The sequence below is a fragment of the Barbatula barbatula genome, assembly GCF_947034865.1.
Source record: "Barbatula barbatula genome assembly, chromosome: 17".
NCBI lineage: Eukaryota > Metazoa > Chordata > Actinopteri > Cypriniformes > Nemacheilidae > Barbatula > Barbatula barbatula.
Window position 1 is genome coordinate 5,654,558 of NC_136780.1, and position 16,641 is coordinate 5,671,198.

Consider the following 16,641-nt stretch of genomic DNA (forward strand, 5'->3'; position numbering starts at 1 on the left):
GCATTAATCAAACAGCCTCTTCTTTCCAGAGGATTTGTAGCACTTTAGAAGAACTGCCTGGTCTGGTCCTTCAGTACCACTAGATCACCACGGCAAACATTTCACCCTCTCTAATGCACTCTGTTGACAACTTTTCTTCATCAGAGTTACTGTGGTCATAATTCTCACGCTTCGCTTTTTGGCGTATCAGTCTCAGAGCAGCAGTAGCCCCAAAAAGTATTTGGAAACTTAAGCCACAATTAAAAATGTATGAATGTTATAGCACTAGAGAACAAGATATCAAACCAAGTGGCATTTCTTTTTAAGAAAGAAAGTATAGCGTAGTTTTCAAGCAAAAAGTTTCACAAGCAGACATTTTTATAGGTTTTAAATTATGAAGCGGTAGATAAAAGATGAAGACGCATTCTGGTTGTCATGTTCATAGTTTATATGATGAACTACACCTGTGGATAACTTATGGAAACTAACTTTATACATCCGCAGAATATGACTGTTGGACAGTTTGTTCTGTAAAAAGGTCAGTTTTTGCAGAGGCTGTTTGGTTTGATATTTTGTTATCCAATCTAATGAAATTCGTATATTTTGAGCTATTTTTAAAGAGCCAGAGTATATTGGAAGAATGTGTTTATCCAAGCCAAACTTCTTCATCCCGCAAAAGGATTTTTTAGAGTAATAGTCTACTGGGTTAAATCGGTCTGGGTGAAGTTTTCTCTTTGGTAGCATTGTCGTCATATATGGTCTCTCTTCCCTTGCCTTTGGTTCATTTAAACTTTCGTTTGATTAATGTCTGACACTCATTTACACTGTAATAGGATGTATTGATTCATGTTTCAGTACAGATCTGTCTTTGATGTTTCAGTACAGATTGCTCCCTCTGCTATTAGACTTTTTCTTTTTAATTTGCTTTTTGGCATTTTTACCACTTATTTATATGACAGTTGAGAGAAAAGGGGAATTGGACAAAGCTGATTGGAACTCCGTCTTTCTGATGAGCTCAATGTGTTGGAACTGAGCTCTGGACCGTGTCTCAATCACAATTCGACTTAAAAGGAGTGAATGAAGTCCACATCTCATTGAGTGTACACGTCGCTTTAAATATTTTAAATCTTATATTAACTTAATTTTAAACATACAATTTAAACGGTGCTGTTCAATTATTTAGTGTAAAACCTTTTAAGTTGAATAAAACACTTTAAAATTTGACATAGATAGGACAAGGTTTTGGTAATGTCTTAATGTCATTTGGGAATGTGAAACACATTTGTACAGCAGTTATTATATTGCCAGCCACATTCTCATCTAGGCTTAGGGCCTTCACTCATTGGGCGGTCATATTGAATGATTAATTTAAATATGTGAATGCTATTATGTTTGGTAAATGAAGGTTCTCTTGAGATTCCGGATGAGTCCGTGTGCAGACTGAAGGCCAAAGCTGATTATCCTCTGCGCTAACCTGGTGAGACTGAATCACATTGAGTTGTTCTGAATAAAAGCGTGATAAATTTCCATATTAATCTGTCACGTTTAGGCCTCTGAGACACACGGGCCTCCTGTCGCGGTGCATTGATAACAGGGAAGTTGGCATTTCACCGCAACATATAAATATGTATAATTCTGGTAAGTGTAATTGAATGGCTTATGTACACAGACGGTGAGACAGAAATCTCACAGACCAAGTACACGCTGCTCGTGCCTCAGAATGACTAAAAGTAAAAAGTTCCTGTGCTCTCCTTCAACTTCCTCAAATTGAAAAGTGGTGGATTTGTAATGTTTTTCATAGGAAAATGCTTTGCGCCGATAAGAAAGTCACAAAGACCTTTGACCTCCGAGCCTCACCCCAATTCCACAAGCTCTCCCGGCTAGGGGGAAGGTCCTGAACCCTATGAATTTTCTGCCTTATTCATTTTATTCATTCATTTAAAGATGTTTTGGTTTGTTGTTTCACCTTTGGATGTGTAGGTACGTGCGGTGTACCCGTGGTCTTAGCAAACATTTGAAGTGTGCAGCACTGTTTTCTCGTAAAACACAGGGATATTTACTGAGTTAGGGGGCGTATGCACAGAATGATGGATTGCTTTCTCAGGGTGTTACAGACTTCAATGTGGGGTTTGCAGTTGCGACTGTCTAACTTGTGAATGTTACAGCCAACGACGTCCACCTGCCACATGTGCATAGAAATGATTTAATAAAAGCATTTATGGAACACAAAAATGTGTGTGCCACACTTTATGGGAAAATCAGAGTCGTGAATATTCGACCGTGTGCGAATCAATGTTGGGTGTAACTAGTTACTAAGTAATTCAATTAAGTAATTTAATTACTTTTCCCTTAAAAATGTAAAGTAAGGGATTACTCTTAGTTTCTCTAATTTAATAACAATTACTTCTGATGTAATTGAACTAAATAGTGTGTAATGTGTACAGTAGTGGAATTGACATTCAAATTCTAATTCTAACGTAAAAATGGATGCATTAATGTATCTTTCTCACGTTTGTAATACTTAAGTCAGTTAATAAGAGTACTTTATGTAGTTTTATATTATTTATTTAAATGAATTAAGAATTAATTAATTAATTTGTACAGTCATCTTATTACACTATTGAATATGTAATTAGTAACTAGTAATTCATTACTACTTCTGAGTAACTTACCCAACACTGGTGCTAAAAATGCATGTGTATGCGTAGATGTGCTTGAAATCTGAATAGGTTATTGTAACTCTTCAGGTCTACCGAGATTTTCCTCCCGTTTCTTCTGTGCCACTTTCTGTCCTTGTGTCTCGGGCTCAATCCCACAGCAGGCATCACAGGCAGCAGATTAATGACTTAAACAGTGTCGACATGGTCCCAAGCTCAGAGAGAAACAGAGAGGGGAAGAATGGATGCGTTGCAGCAGGAAGTCTTTCAGAATGACATTCAGACAGAGGAGACCAGCGAGTTGAATGAAACCAGGCGCGGAGGATGAGAGGTCCTAGATGATGACACGATGGAATTGAAACAATGAGAGATTGGAGGTGGGATTAGAAGCAGAATTAATTACGGTTAAGGTCAACAGATGACAAAGTGTGGTTTTATAGAATGGGGGAATAAAAAAAAAGAGATGGCACTTGACAAATTGGCCGAGGGAGAGGGATAGAGGATTGTGCATGACAAATTTTGACTGGCACCTCTAATTAAAAGGTGCTGTCAGGGGGCACGGTTTGGGGAGAGAAGGGCCCCATCAGCCCCTGAGACTCGTCCCCGGAAATGATTGATGAGCAATTGCAAGATAAACAAGACGCCCCATGAGCTGAGCTCCAAACTGATGTATGCGGTATTATAAATAAATCTGAGCGGGAAAGAAATGATAAAATAAACAAGACAATGCAAGGCAGACAATGACTTGCTGTTTTCAGAGAGGGAAAGCTGTTCGGGTACGTTGGGTGGGTGTGTGTATGTGTATGTGTATGAGAGAGAGAGAGAGAGAGAGAGAGAGAGAGGGTGAGTATAATATGTTCGCTGCCATGCTGGGGTAGAGTGATGGCTGGCTAACAGACGTTAACTGCATCTGGTTTTGTGGCTGAGACTTTGCTGAAGCGCCAGAACTCCCACACTCCCTAACTCTCAAGAAACAAAACTGCAGCCTCCTGGGACCTAACCAGACTCTGCCAGCCATAGATGCACATTAATGCCTTCGCCTGTAGCTTTTACTGAGTGTGCAGCTTACGGTGTGTGCGCATCCGTGCAGCCGAGACTCTGGGTACAAAGGCGTGTTTTGCAATACCTTCTCACCCTGCAATTATTAGGTGTTGGGGAACATGTGTACTGTCATAAAGAGAAGCAAACCGGGGGCTCTTCAGATACATACACGCTATCATTATCAACCAGAGGGCAGTGGAATGGTAAAGTGAGAATGAATTATGAATGAATTGTTGAGGATGTTTTTCCGTGCGGTTTCCTACGGGACGTACTCCAGCGCGTGCGTGGCGCTGGTCGTCAGTCGGTATAAAATATGCCGTACAATGTTTTTCCCTTGACAAACAAACAAAGCGTATTTGTTATCTTTATACACATTTTAGTCTTATGGAAAAAACACACCAAAACACACTAAATCCGCTTTCTTTTTCCCTCACGTCTGAATCTAGGCCACAGAATGGGTCGATGATCCTATACAACAGGAAGAAGGTGAAGTACAGAAAGGACGGCTACTGCTGGAAGAAAAGGAAAGATGGGAAGACCACGCGAGAGGATCACATGAAGCTGAAAGTACAAGGAGTTGAGGTAAGACAATGCGTCTGCATCACTGACCATGCTAGTGCAATAATAGCTGTTTTTACCTTTTGTGCCCTTTTGTATCGCGAATGCCTAGCGGACCCCAGTCGACTCTAACTTTTCAAGTCCACACTGAGAATAAAAAATTTGGCCAAGCAGCAGCCCAAGTTTAGTTTTCCCTTGATAGCAAACAAAATGGAAGCAATTGTTTGTACCTTATTAAGCGCAGGATGTTTGCTCTGCTTCAGAGTGCCGGCATTAATCTTCCCCCATGCTGGGAACCACTGGCATCACAGGTAGACTGCGGGGCCCTTTTCTGCGCCCTGGCACGGCCCCTCTGCGTGCGTGTGCGAGAGCTCCCTTTGATTTATATCCACTCATACACACACGCACACACCAAACAGCATGGCTGCTGGTCCAGAATTCTGCTCTTTTGTTTTTGAGGGTTGCACTGAACATCTATCATTTTTGGTGTCACTGAGATAGCAGAGCCTCTTGTCGTGGTCATGTGTGGCTGTTTTGCACGAACACGATAGACTTGCCAAGATGTGTATTATTCTCAGTTTGTTCTCTCTTCATCAAGCTCTCATTAAATAGTGAACAGACCTCACTTAACAGCCGAGTTTCTGCCAATCAGTTTTTGGCAGAACATTATTTCACAGCAGATGTTTTAGATGAATTTTGGAGTTACTACAGATTGTCTTGTTCTCTGGCCTTTTACATCGTAAAGAGATGGTTCACCCAAAAATGAAAACCGTGTGGTCATTTAGGCTTATTCCCCCATTGTCAAACTTCGAACCCTGAATTTTGTGTTTGTTTGAACATGTTGTTTGTTTTGTTTTTGAATAGAATGAAAGAATCGTGACTAGTGAATAAAGAATAGAATGAATAAAAAGAGTCCAATATTAGTTTCTATGCACGTAAAAGTTATATGTCAACAAACATAAAATTGCTTAGTTTGACCCAAATTATAGTTTTTTTAGTACTTTTTCGTACTTTTTCGCATATTAAAGTCGGCATGAAATTGAAGTAAGGATCATATTGAAAGCTCTGCCCTCGCATCATTCCTCGTGACAAGAAATGATGAGAAGTTTCGAGGGATGGGAGGTCAGTGTTTTTTTATTTAAAATTACAAGGGCACAGATAAGTCACACGCTACAATATTCAATCTTTTTTTGCCATCTTTAAAGTCAGTTACAAAACATGCCTCAACCAAAACAAGTCATTTGACTGCATCAATTAATCATTTAAGCGATTTTATAAATTCATGAAAGAAAATGACATTTGAAAGCTGTGGCAGAATAAACTATTTGTTGTTAATAATTGCTTACATTTCTGTCTGCTTCTTACACAAAGTTTTGAATACTTGTTTTGACTGCTTTCAGCTTCTGGTTGCTGACTGCTTTCTCCGAATACACTCAGACAGTCAAATTTTCTTCATTTGTAACAGTCCCATACTGTGATACGAGGGTGATTAAATGATACCAGAATGTTCTTTTTTGCATGAACTCCTCCTCAAAGGACGTTTACACTTTTAAAAGTTTCTCAGTACGGCACCAAAGTTCTTCACTGCAGAAATATATGAGAGTTGCTGCAAGGTTCTCCATATATAATGCTCTGTCATCTTATTCTCTGGCCCTTAGACACGCTCACTTCTGCTAAAGATCTCACATGAGCTGAGGTAACTCAGAGTTGAGCTCCCTCACTGTGCTGCAGAAACCCTCGAAAAAACCTTGGGTGACTCAAATGAACATGTTTCTTTTTTTGTATCCTTCAGCCAGCATCACCAACTGTCATCTGGCAGGCTTATCCTCTAACATGCCTCCATATGTTTTTTTCTGTATAAACGGCTGTGGCTTACAGTGGGCTAATTTCAGTTGGGCGGCACGACAGCTTTGGTGCTGAGGTGGACTCAGCGGAAAACAGCGTGTCTGGCAAGCAGAAAGAAAAGAGAGAGAGGTGCGCAGTGGAACTTCCAATCTCACAGCAGGCTTAAAAAATCCCACTCTGCGCTCAAACACGGTGTAAGAAGAGACTACAGTCAAATGACAGAGTCACCATAGGTGCAATGTAATGAGGACTCAGTTGAGATGGTTCCACCGGCGAGCAGACTCTGATGGTCCTGTGTTTATACTCATCTTGCGGTATAAAGGGGGAGAGGCCGTTGTGTACGTCCTCGCGTAGTTCTCTCTGACCGCGCGGGTGGCGATCAATCAGAGCTGTGCTCTTCAGGATAATAACCTTGCCCTATCAGTCTGCCTCAGACCTGTTTACTGCAAACGCTCATAAATTCCGTGACCTTCACCTTTAGAGCAGTTTCGCCAAGGGCTTTTTCTCACAGACTGAAGTGTCACGTTTTTTTATATTATAAATGTGTATTAAATTTGTATAATATTTTAAATAATTAAATCATTTTAAATAAACCATTTAATGAAATAAATTATTAAATACTTTTTTTAAATTGTAAAATCCCCCTTTAAAACAATTGAGAAAATACTTAATAAACAGTTATTATTTAATTAATCATTTATTTCTAAATGTAAAACAAATTAAAAAACAAATTGTATGCATAATTGTATTACATATTTAAAAAAATACTTGTGGAATAAGTCTATTAAATTTCTCCATTTAAAAAGTGATTTATTTATTTACACTAAGTTATTTTTACATTTTATGTTTGAATTATTCAATGGATACATTATGGTCCCACATAAGAGGTGCAAGCATATGGATGTTCTCTATGTTCTCTATATATAATGTAAATATAGATATATGGGTAGTTGAAAGACTAATGTGCAGATTTATCCTATGGTGTGACAGGAAATCACACCATGTCAAACCATTGGACACAAGTACAATTCATTCATCAACTACCCATATATTATATACCTGTAGATGTAAGCATATAGATGTTCTATAGTCATAAACTAAACGCCACCAATTTTAGAATCACCTTTGCCTGCTTGCGGTACAGCTTGTGATGGCATAAAGACACTGAATTGAATTAATTTGCAGCACTATATGTTTGACATGTGGCAGATAGGGTAATTGTTCTGAAAACCTGATTGAAAATATTTTGATGACACTTGTGGCACAGCATCATGTTGGTGCAAATGAAAAGTCTTCTCGTAAAGAGCAGTAAGATCTTAAAAAAGGTAGGTGTGATTGGAGCAATGTGTGCTTTTCAACTGAACTTCAATATTGTGATGTGTTGTGCCTGGATCAGTTGTTGTTCCTTTAAGTGGGGACCCTGGAGTCTCTCTCTTACTTTCTCTCTCTATTTAACAGATGAACCTTGAGCTCCACAGTAAAACTCCTTGTTCCCTAAAATTGGAGCAAGACGTGTGTTACAGCATTAGTACTTAACAGGGCGTGAAATAGCAGCCTGGCTTACTGACGTCTCCCCTTCACTTCAGTCGAGGGTGTAGATGGGGAGATAGATGAGCATCCTCTTTCCCACAATGCAGCGGGACCACCTGAAACAGGCATGTCCGTCACTGCCCGACTAGATTCCTTTTAGTTTTTATCAGTCGTCTCCCTCAGCAAAGACCTTATCAGAAAGTCAATCACCCATGATTCCTCCTCCGCAGCAGATCGACTCATTTATATTCCTAATATTTCCTGGCCAGCTAAACACTTTCAAGGATAGCTGTTTTGTCTTTTCATTACTTGCCTTTTTAGCACCATCAATTCAAGTGGCAAAATGGAGGAATAATGTGCCAGGAAAAATGCTGAACGTTATAAAAGTTTAGTATCACATACACAGGTAGCTGATCTCAACTCTATTCTGTATTTTCGCCTGAATTTGATTTCCATTGCCTCTTATTAGGGCCGTTGGTAAAAGTCTGACATTTGAGTTGTACGAAATAGGAGAAGCAAGTTTTGTAATAGTTTGATTATCATTTTGAAGTTGGTATTGGTTTACTCAAAGTTGAACAAACTGCAAGCTCAGTGTGTTTTGTATGTGTATTTTTCGTGAAATCTTGCCACTGAGCTAAAGCAGTTCTGGTATTTGACAACATCTGGGGCTTAGGCCAAAAACATCAGGGGCATTTAGGGGTTTTCCTCCCCTGGGAGAAAATGTTTTGCTTTACATTTTACAACAGTTCAGATCCTAAAGAAATCAACCCAGATATAGCACATGCTGAAATAGCACATGTCGAATACAGTATATCTCACTTATTATAATTTTTTCATAACAACTTAGTCTTGAATTTGTTTCTAAATGCGCTGTAGCAACTGCCCTTTCATTTAAAATATTCAAGAGGCTACTTATTACTTTAAAATAACTTAATTCAGCCGGATGTCTAAGTCAGTCAGTTTTGTTTTATTAGGATTGTTTGTTTTTTATAACCATTATTTTCAGTTCAGGCCAGTGATGGGACCAGATTTTAGCTGAAGCTCTACTTGTGCTGAGCACTTCTGGACAAATACTCCAGGATGTAATTGGTGTTTGTGTGTGTTTACAAAAAGAGAGAGTTGTTTAGCAAGGACAAACCATCATTGTCAACAGCAACCTATGTTACAACCAGCATTTTCACGATAACTCCGACTAGACAGTTCCATTCAACACCTCGCCAGACCCCTTACATCCAGAGCTATTGTGGCTCCAGTCCCAAAAGATTGACCCTAGCGACTCTCATGTCACTTAGATAGAAGGGCTTTAGCACCTCCCCTCTCCTGATTGGCTATTAATCCAGGTTGCAGTGTTGGTACACAGTTGCTCTCCCCCAGACCCAACTCATGATTCAGGCGTTCTAATAAACTCCCAAACTCGTATTGATTTCTCTTAAGTGAGGGCGGCAGGGTGGGCGAGTTTTTCATTACGCAGTGGTAATTATACAGATTGAAATACGCTTTCTTATTTAGATTCTGTTCCCTACCTTAACCTCCACCTGTAATGCCCATACAGCGGCACTACACTATTGCGCCATTCCCACCTCAAACAATCACCCGGACCCCAGCACGTCATTCACGTCGACTCTAATGCGTGATATTTGCAGTGCAAGTACGCAATGAGTACGGTTAATGGAGCATGCCTGCCGCTCAATCCCTTCTCCCAATTGTTAATAATGAAGACAAATGTCAAAAGCGTCGTTTCTAATGCCAGATCAAGCAGACACCTTTACACCGGACAGCAGCCGGGAAGGTTGCAGTATGTCAACTGCATCACAGCTCCGCGTCCAGATTAAATGCAACAGCTACTTTGCAGGATCAGCGGTACGCAGCCGTGTTTATTCGTGTTAAAGCATTCCGCCCTCAGATCCAATTATCAGCATGTTTTTTCTCCAGGGGGACGTTTCGTCTGTAATTGTTTAGAAAATGGCTATTATTTTGCGATATGCCACATGCTGTTGCGAGCAGGGCGTGTCCACGCAGAGTGTCAATACAGATGCGCTCGCCGATGGCAACAGCTTGTGAAGCCAGATGCGAGACGAGCGGGAGGAAGTGACATAACAGGCACTCTTAACAATCCGCTGCTTCCAGCTCTTGTGTGAAATTACCAGATAGAATCTGATAGAAGTGCAAAGGTAAAGTTTCTATTCAAAGTTTTTTCCAAACTTTCAACCTATGGCTTTTCCCTGACTGTCTGGAATTCATAGACAGCTAATCGATTTACCTAGGGTCCTTCTTCTATATTCTCTCTTCCTCTATCTTCTTCTCCAGTTCTTCTTCTCCCCCTCCCACCCCATCTGCTCTGTTGTATTTCTCTATATGGCTGCTCACTCCTGCAATCTCTGTGTATAGTGCGTATGTGCGTGTGAAAGACCGAAGATGAATCCGGTTATGATATTTCAGAGTGTGCCGTTTCCTTGGTTTTGGAACTCTTCCAAACCCTTGGAGAGCAAGAGATTTGTTGAAGTTTCCGCTTCAAAGGTGCGGGAGGACTGTTTTCCCATGATGCTTTGCTGTCTGTTCAAATGTTGTCAATAAGAAGAATTACAGATGAAGAGAACTGTCAAATCACTTTTCTCCTCTTCTGGTTCAATGGCAGGGTCTGTTCTTTTGTGTCAGGTGCGGAACGCAAGGACAGCAGAAAAGGAGCTGCGAAATATAAAATATTTGATTGTTTCTCGCTCAGAATGAAGCATCACTATGCCAGAATGACTGTGGAATGAAGATCAATAGCAGTCTTCCAATAACACATTTCGGAAGAGTGCTGTACAACTAATTTACAAAGTGCTTTGTCCCTCCATCCATCTTATTCCTTTGATCTGTTTTTATAAATCTGGCATGAGCCAGACGTCCTAAAGCGTCGACCCTATAGCTAATTAAAAGGAAGTGCTAGTCAGTGAAGTTGTAATGTCTAACTCGCCCTATCATCTCTTTTAAACCCGGTGTAATTAGTTTGCTGTATGTACAGCTCATGATCTTCACATCGTGTTGAGTAAACCAAGTCTTCTTGCAGCTTTACTATCAAACCGTATGATTTTAGTGTCTTCTCCATACGGAGGCAGAATTGACATGTAGTGACAGAATAAGCGGATATGAATTATCTACACCTTTCTATAATTAAATTTTCTCTCTGACGCAAGGGTGGTGTCGTCATCCTGGCAAGATCCCTTCTCAAAACCCCGGCCCAGAGTACGAAGGAGAGGCGGTGTGATTTCCTTCAGACGTTTGGATCGAATTTTGTAAATGTTTATTAGACATATTTTACAATACGGATGGCATGCAAAAGAAAAATGTTAATACCCCTGAGTATACAAACATGATGGTTATGTTTTTTTTTCATATTCTACGTTGTATAGTTTTAACAGAGGAGACCCTGTTTATATGAATCTCTTAGTGAACTAATGTGTTTTTCGAGGGCTGTATGTATAATACATTGAGCAGGTTTTCATAATTTATAATAATAATCATTGAAAAGCTTTATACGTTTTCAATAGTAATTCTGTTTTAATGCATCACAAAGCTTGTTTTTAAACTGAAGGGTGTAATTTCTTCGCCTATTATAAATTAATATGATACAATAGAATCTATACACAGGCTTTAAAGGTCAAGTGTGTATTTTTTTGGAGGATCTATTGACAGAAATGCAATAAAATATACACAGAGCGTGTTTCGTGAATACGTTATCTCCTTCCGCAAAGAAGCAAATACTTCACAACATGCTTGTCCTATGAGAGCCACTGTAGGGGAGGGATGAGCGGTTGCAAAATACGTCCTCACCGCTAGATGATACACTGGACCTTTAAATAAACTAAATGATTTTTATAAGGTGAAAATTGGGATTTTTAGTCAGATGAAACTCAGCGGTCACATGAATGCCACTGATTTTCGCCAGATCAGCTCCAACTGTTCGCTATTTGAGGGACGTCTTGCCTTTTCGCTTTTAATTATCTACCTGACCAGTGGAGCTGTACAAAAGACATTTAAGAGGAGTGTAGACACTGAAATCAAGAACAGGGTAAAGGGAATGAGACCTTATGTCGAGGTAAAGCCATGGACTCAAGAACACACTCCACATCAACATCACTCGCTTGTTCTGTCTCTGATTATTAGCTGTGCTATGACCTTACGTTCACTCCACAGAAATCACTGATGTTTTTTATGGCCAATAGCACATTCATCGCTAATACCTACGCGCTCATGTAGAGGAGAGTGTAATGAAGGAGTGATGGCTTTGTTGTGATGTACGATTTGATGTGCCGCACTTTACTCCGCTCTTGGGGAACGCATAGCTTGTGACTCATTTGTCAGCTGGAATTTCAGCTTTCTGCACACAATTCAGAGAGCGGGTTCAAAGCCACAACACTTAGCATGCAGCGTTACACTCACTAGTGAGCACTTCATAAAGTTCGTTTTACATTTAAGTTGTCTGCATTTCCTTTTTAATTCAGGGCCTCGGACACTGTTATCAAGTCTCGCTTTCCGGCCCTTGACTGAGAAGAGAGGATTAGCTTAACTTTGTAGTCAACAGATGCTCCGTCTCAGAGTGATATGTGTAATGTAAGAGTAATTGTGCTGAGAGAATAGATAAGAGATGTATTGTGTTGTCAGAGCCGCAGGGGATTTCCCATGAGGCCTCTCTACGGAAAAATGTTCATAGAGTCGGCTGCCAACCTGTGTTTGTCGTGGCTACATTCATTCAGTCGTTCTCAGATCAGCCTCTTGTTTGTGTGTTCCGTCTTCTGTGAGCATCCACGATTGGATTCACATCATAATGGTTGGACGTCCCCCCTTCTATGACGTTCAAGGTTCTGGCTCCTTGCGCTTTGCAAAACGAAGGATGTTTATTTCTGCGAGCTGATGGCTAAGTCATGCATTATTGACACGTGCTGTACGACTTTCTAATTTGTTGCTATATGTTTGCCTAATAACTGTAAAATCAAAACGTAGCAATATTCCGACATCCGGCCTTCAAAGGCACCGTAATGAGCACAGAAGGGAGTTCAAAGGGAATGCTGAAGTGTTTATATAGAGCAATATAGTGTCCACACAGTTGCTTATTTTATCCCTGATATGGAGGGAGTTGATATTTAACATGAAAGGGCTTCTTAAGAGGGGTTTAACAGAAAAAAACTGGCTAAAGCCTTTGGCTCCGGGCAATAGTTAAACACTCCTGCCTGCTTCCCGGCTTTCTCGTGTCCTTTTCTCATCTCTTTTCTTTCTCACGGTTGGCCTTTCAACGCGTTTCTTTCTGATATGATGAATATTACGAAATATTTATTTTCACAGTGGTTTAGAGGGTATGCTATGTTTCACCAATGATTTTAGAATAATGAGAACTGTTGGCTATATCTGTACATATATAGAAGGGGACATATTGTGAGAAATAGTTTTCCCCAATCTTGAAGAGTTTCAGATGGTCAGCTAGAAGTGTGTGAGAAGTGATGCTTTTGTGAAGCGTAAGGATGCATACTTTGCAGTGAGGCTGAAGCATGAGGCAGTTGACTACCCATATACAGTATATGGAAATATATTCATACTACTGTATAATGTATATGTACTGCACAACCAAGCTGTTTCTCTTTTCACATGGAATGTGGCAGTAACATAGAAGTCGTATAGGCAAAGCACCTTGGTGATTGGAAAGGTTATTTTAGACTCTGAATAAGGTATTATATCATCATTTTAGGAATGTGTAGTGATGAATAGTGCGCTATAGGGCCATGGATTTCTATTAAACAGAGTGAATCGGGACCATTTTAATGTTGTCTGTATTACAACAAAAATACAGCTTTCCAAATGCAAAAAGTCATATCCAATCAGACTCCTTCAGAATTTTCAGATTCTCCATGAAAGTTTCAAAACAGATCTCTCATCCTTCAATACAATGACTCTCCCCAGTGTCCTCACCCTAAGTGAGCTGAAACATTTAAGGACTGTTCTGCACACCACAGACTCGACAAGAGCCCACACTACGAATCAGCCACTTGTAGCTCGTACTTGAGAGAACGCACAGCCGCTCTCGCGTACGCATACACCGCGGCCGTCATGCCAAATCCACTGTCTTTCTTCAAGGATTTGGGATTTAGGAATCCCCGTAGGAGAGAGATGGATCTATTAGAAATGCCTCCAAAAGATGAATAGGAGAAACAAGAAAAGGGATAGGCTGAAGAGAAAAGGAGTGAGTGAAAAAGAGGAGTATCACGCATTACAGAGAGAAAGAGAATAAACAAATGAAAAAGAATAAGAGGAGTATCATGCATTACAGAGAGAAATAAACGCTATATGGCCTCAGGCAAACATTGAACAATTGCTACTCTGCCTTGTGTGACCCACCGCAACCTTAAACAGCAAAGTTTTTTCAGTCAATTAATTTCTGCTGGTTGGAGATGGAGCGCTCACTCAGGGGGCCTTACATGTCTCACTGCACAGAAGGGCATTAGTCAGCAATACAGAGCTTCTTCTCGATGACGCCGAGCGCAGAATCATCAACAAAGGCATTATCAAATACACAAAGCATAACACTTTCTCATAAACGCAATATCAACACTCCGCTATAATATTAAATGGCTTTTGAAAAGTGTTTCCGCTTGCAAAATATATTTGAGATTATTCAGAGAGATTTTCTCATCTACGAAGAGTTTGTTTAAATGTGTGAGTGTTGTACATGGCGCTTGCGCGATAGTTATATTTCAGTCCCACAAGACTACAGTGTATAAATCAACTGTAGGGTGAGAGCTGAGCTCGTTCTTAGAAAGCTTAAGGCACTGTGGGTGGTGATTTCTTATTGGCCAGTAGGGATTGTAATTTAAGATTTAGGAGTAACTGTGTGTGTTAATAGTCAATGCGGTTTAGAGCTTATATGCCTTTCTTGGTGAGGTTTAAATGCAAACACAGACATTTATGTCATGAATAAATGTAAATTGGCATATTTGAGGCACAGTGCATTTCAAAATATTCAACCTAAAGTGCTGGGTTGTTTAATCCCAGTTATTTAATGAAATAATAACCAATAAGATGCAATTCAATTCCAATTATGCAATTATTATTCCAAAGTATTAATACTATATTAATTGGAATTGGAATTAAATAATAGTATCCTGACAACCTTATTGGCCATCATGCTTTACTGAAGCCAATGCCCACCATCCAGTAATTTAGTTAGAGGAGAAGTGATAAAGTTACGAATCAGAGTAAATAGACATGCTAGAGAGAAAGGGAAGTGTGTCTGTGAGGAGTGAAGGAGAGACAGCAACAGCATGAATCATGACTTCAATAAAGAGCCCAGCACAGATCAATACAGCCCACGGCGGAGCGGGGACACACTCCAGCCCACACTGTGTTGTATGTTTAATGCTTTCGTGTGTGTGTGTGTGTGTGTGTGTGTGTTCTGTGCAGGTTTGCCCTTGCCTCTTGCATGTCATCTGTCTATAAATGTTTGATGAAAGGTGGCTCTTTTTAGACCAGAGCAGGTATCTAAGCTCATCCATCTATAGCAGTGAATCCCAGCCAGGAGCAGATGAACCCCGGGGGCTACTGCAGCCGGTTCCTGGGGTTCTTGGAGAGATTTCCATTTAGCTGTGTTAAACCTACAGTATAGGAATATAAGGCTGTAAAATTCTTTAAAAATTTTCATGTGAGCACTTAAGAATCCTATAAAATTATTCTTGTAAATCATAACTCATTACAGAATGAAGGCATACATTTTTATATACTTTTAGCTTCCATTCGTGTTGTGGTGGGATTGATGCTGTTTGACTGGATTGCTCAGTCTCTATAGCTGTTTTTTCCCATTCTCTCTTTGCTCCTTAAACTCTGTGACCTCATCAGCCTCGAACCGCAGCCAGAGGCTGGCGGGCGTGAAGGATTCGCTGGTCCGTAGCTGCCGGGGAGAATGGGCCGTTCTCCGGGGGGAGAACAGGGACACATCGATGGTCAATTCCCATTAACACAGAGAACTGCTGGGGAATGGAGTTGCAGAGAGCATTGCAACTGTGATCTGTAGCAGTCACGACAACTCTCAGAGCCCATGCTGCTCTGGACACCGGTGTCTTCAAAAGACACGTGCCATGCAATTTAATGACTTAAAAGTGTCTTCACTTGGAAAGGGAGAAATTGAGAAAAAAGAAGCTGTTCCTTCTTTTTTCCTTTATAATTTGGGCAGCAAAGGTAAACGACATGTTATGGCTGTTTGTGTGTGCATGTGTGTGTGATGACTGAGCAGAGTGTGAGAGTGAAATCTTAAAATAAAGCTCCATGGCTTTTGGTGTTTAATGGAGCTTTATCCCAAGGTTTCACATCCGCAGGGTTGAGATAATTCAGGCCTTATGAACCAAACACACACAAGATCATGTGGTTTGTTCCTTTGACGCACATGCCTGGAGTTGAGGATGAGCTTAGGATCTTGAAGAGACTGGACTATTTTAGGCACAAGAAAAAAATATCTGAAAATATTAGTATGTAAACTTTCTTCAACAAGGTGTATTTTAAGATGTCATTCGTATTCCCTTAAGTCTTTCTTTCCAGTATATTTTTATGTGTATATTGTGCCTGCCGTTTAAGTGCATTGTGACAATTAGATAATTTATTTCTCCCTTTAGCAGTTTTTTTTTCAGTTTTTTAAATTAGGTTACCATACTCTGTTTCTTAAACATATCACATTATTTTTTTGAAAGATTATATTTTTAAACTACAGTTGAAAGGAAAGTTTGTCAAGCCTTGAAGTAAAAGTTGATGATGGCTCATAGTATCGCAAAAAACATAAAGAGGGACGGGCCCCGCCCACTAGCAGTGATGTCATAGAAGCTTTTTGAATTAGAAGTTTGACAGAATTGTCAAATCGAGACAATTTAGCTGCCTCTTCAATACTTTTCTCTTTTTTCTACTTTCTCTGTGCTATTCTATTTTCAGTCATTTCGAAAGTGGGATAATGCTGAGCTCTTACATTTTCAACCAACCAGTTACAATGATTCATTAATTTCAATTTATTTTTTCATAG

General features: G+C 40.0%; 1 protein-coding gene across 1 annotated transcript in view; it reads left to right on the top strand.

Moving 5' to 3' along the window:
* camta1a (calmodulin binding transcription activator 1a) overlaps nucleotides 1-16,641 on the top strand; it is a gene marked incomplete at its 3' end in the record, with an annotated part of 300,879 nt that overhangs the window by 173,405 nt on the left and 110,833 nt on the right. The window contains exon 4 of the mRNA XM_079479109.1: nucleotides 4,124-4,259. Coding sequence (XP_079335235.1) covers nucleotides 4,124-4,259 — 136 coding nt within the window. The remainder of the gene's footprint in view (nucleotides 1-4,123; nucleotides 4,260-16,641) is intronic.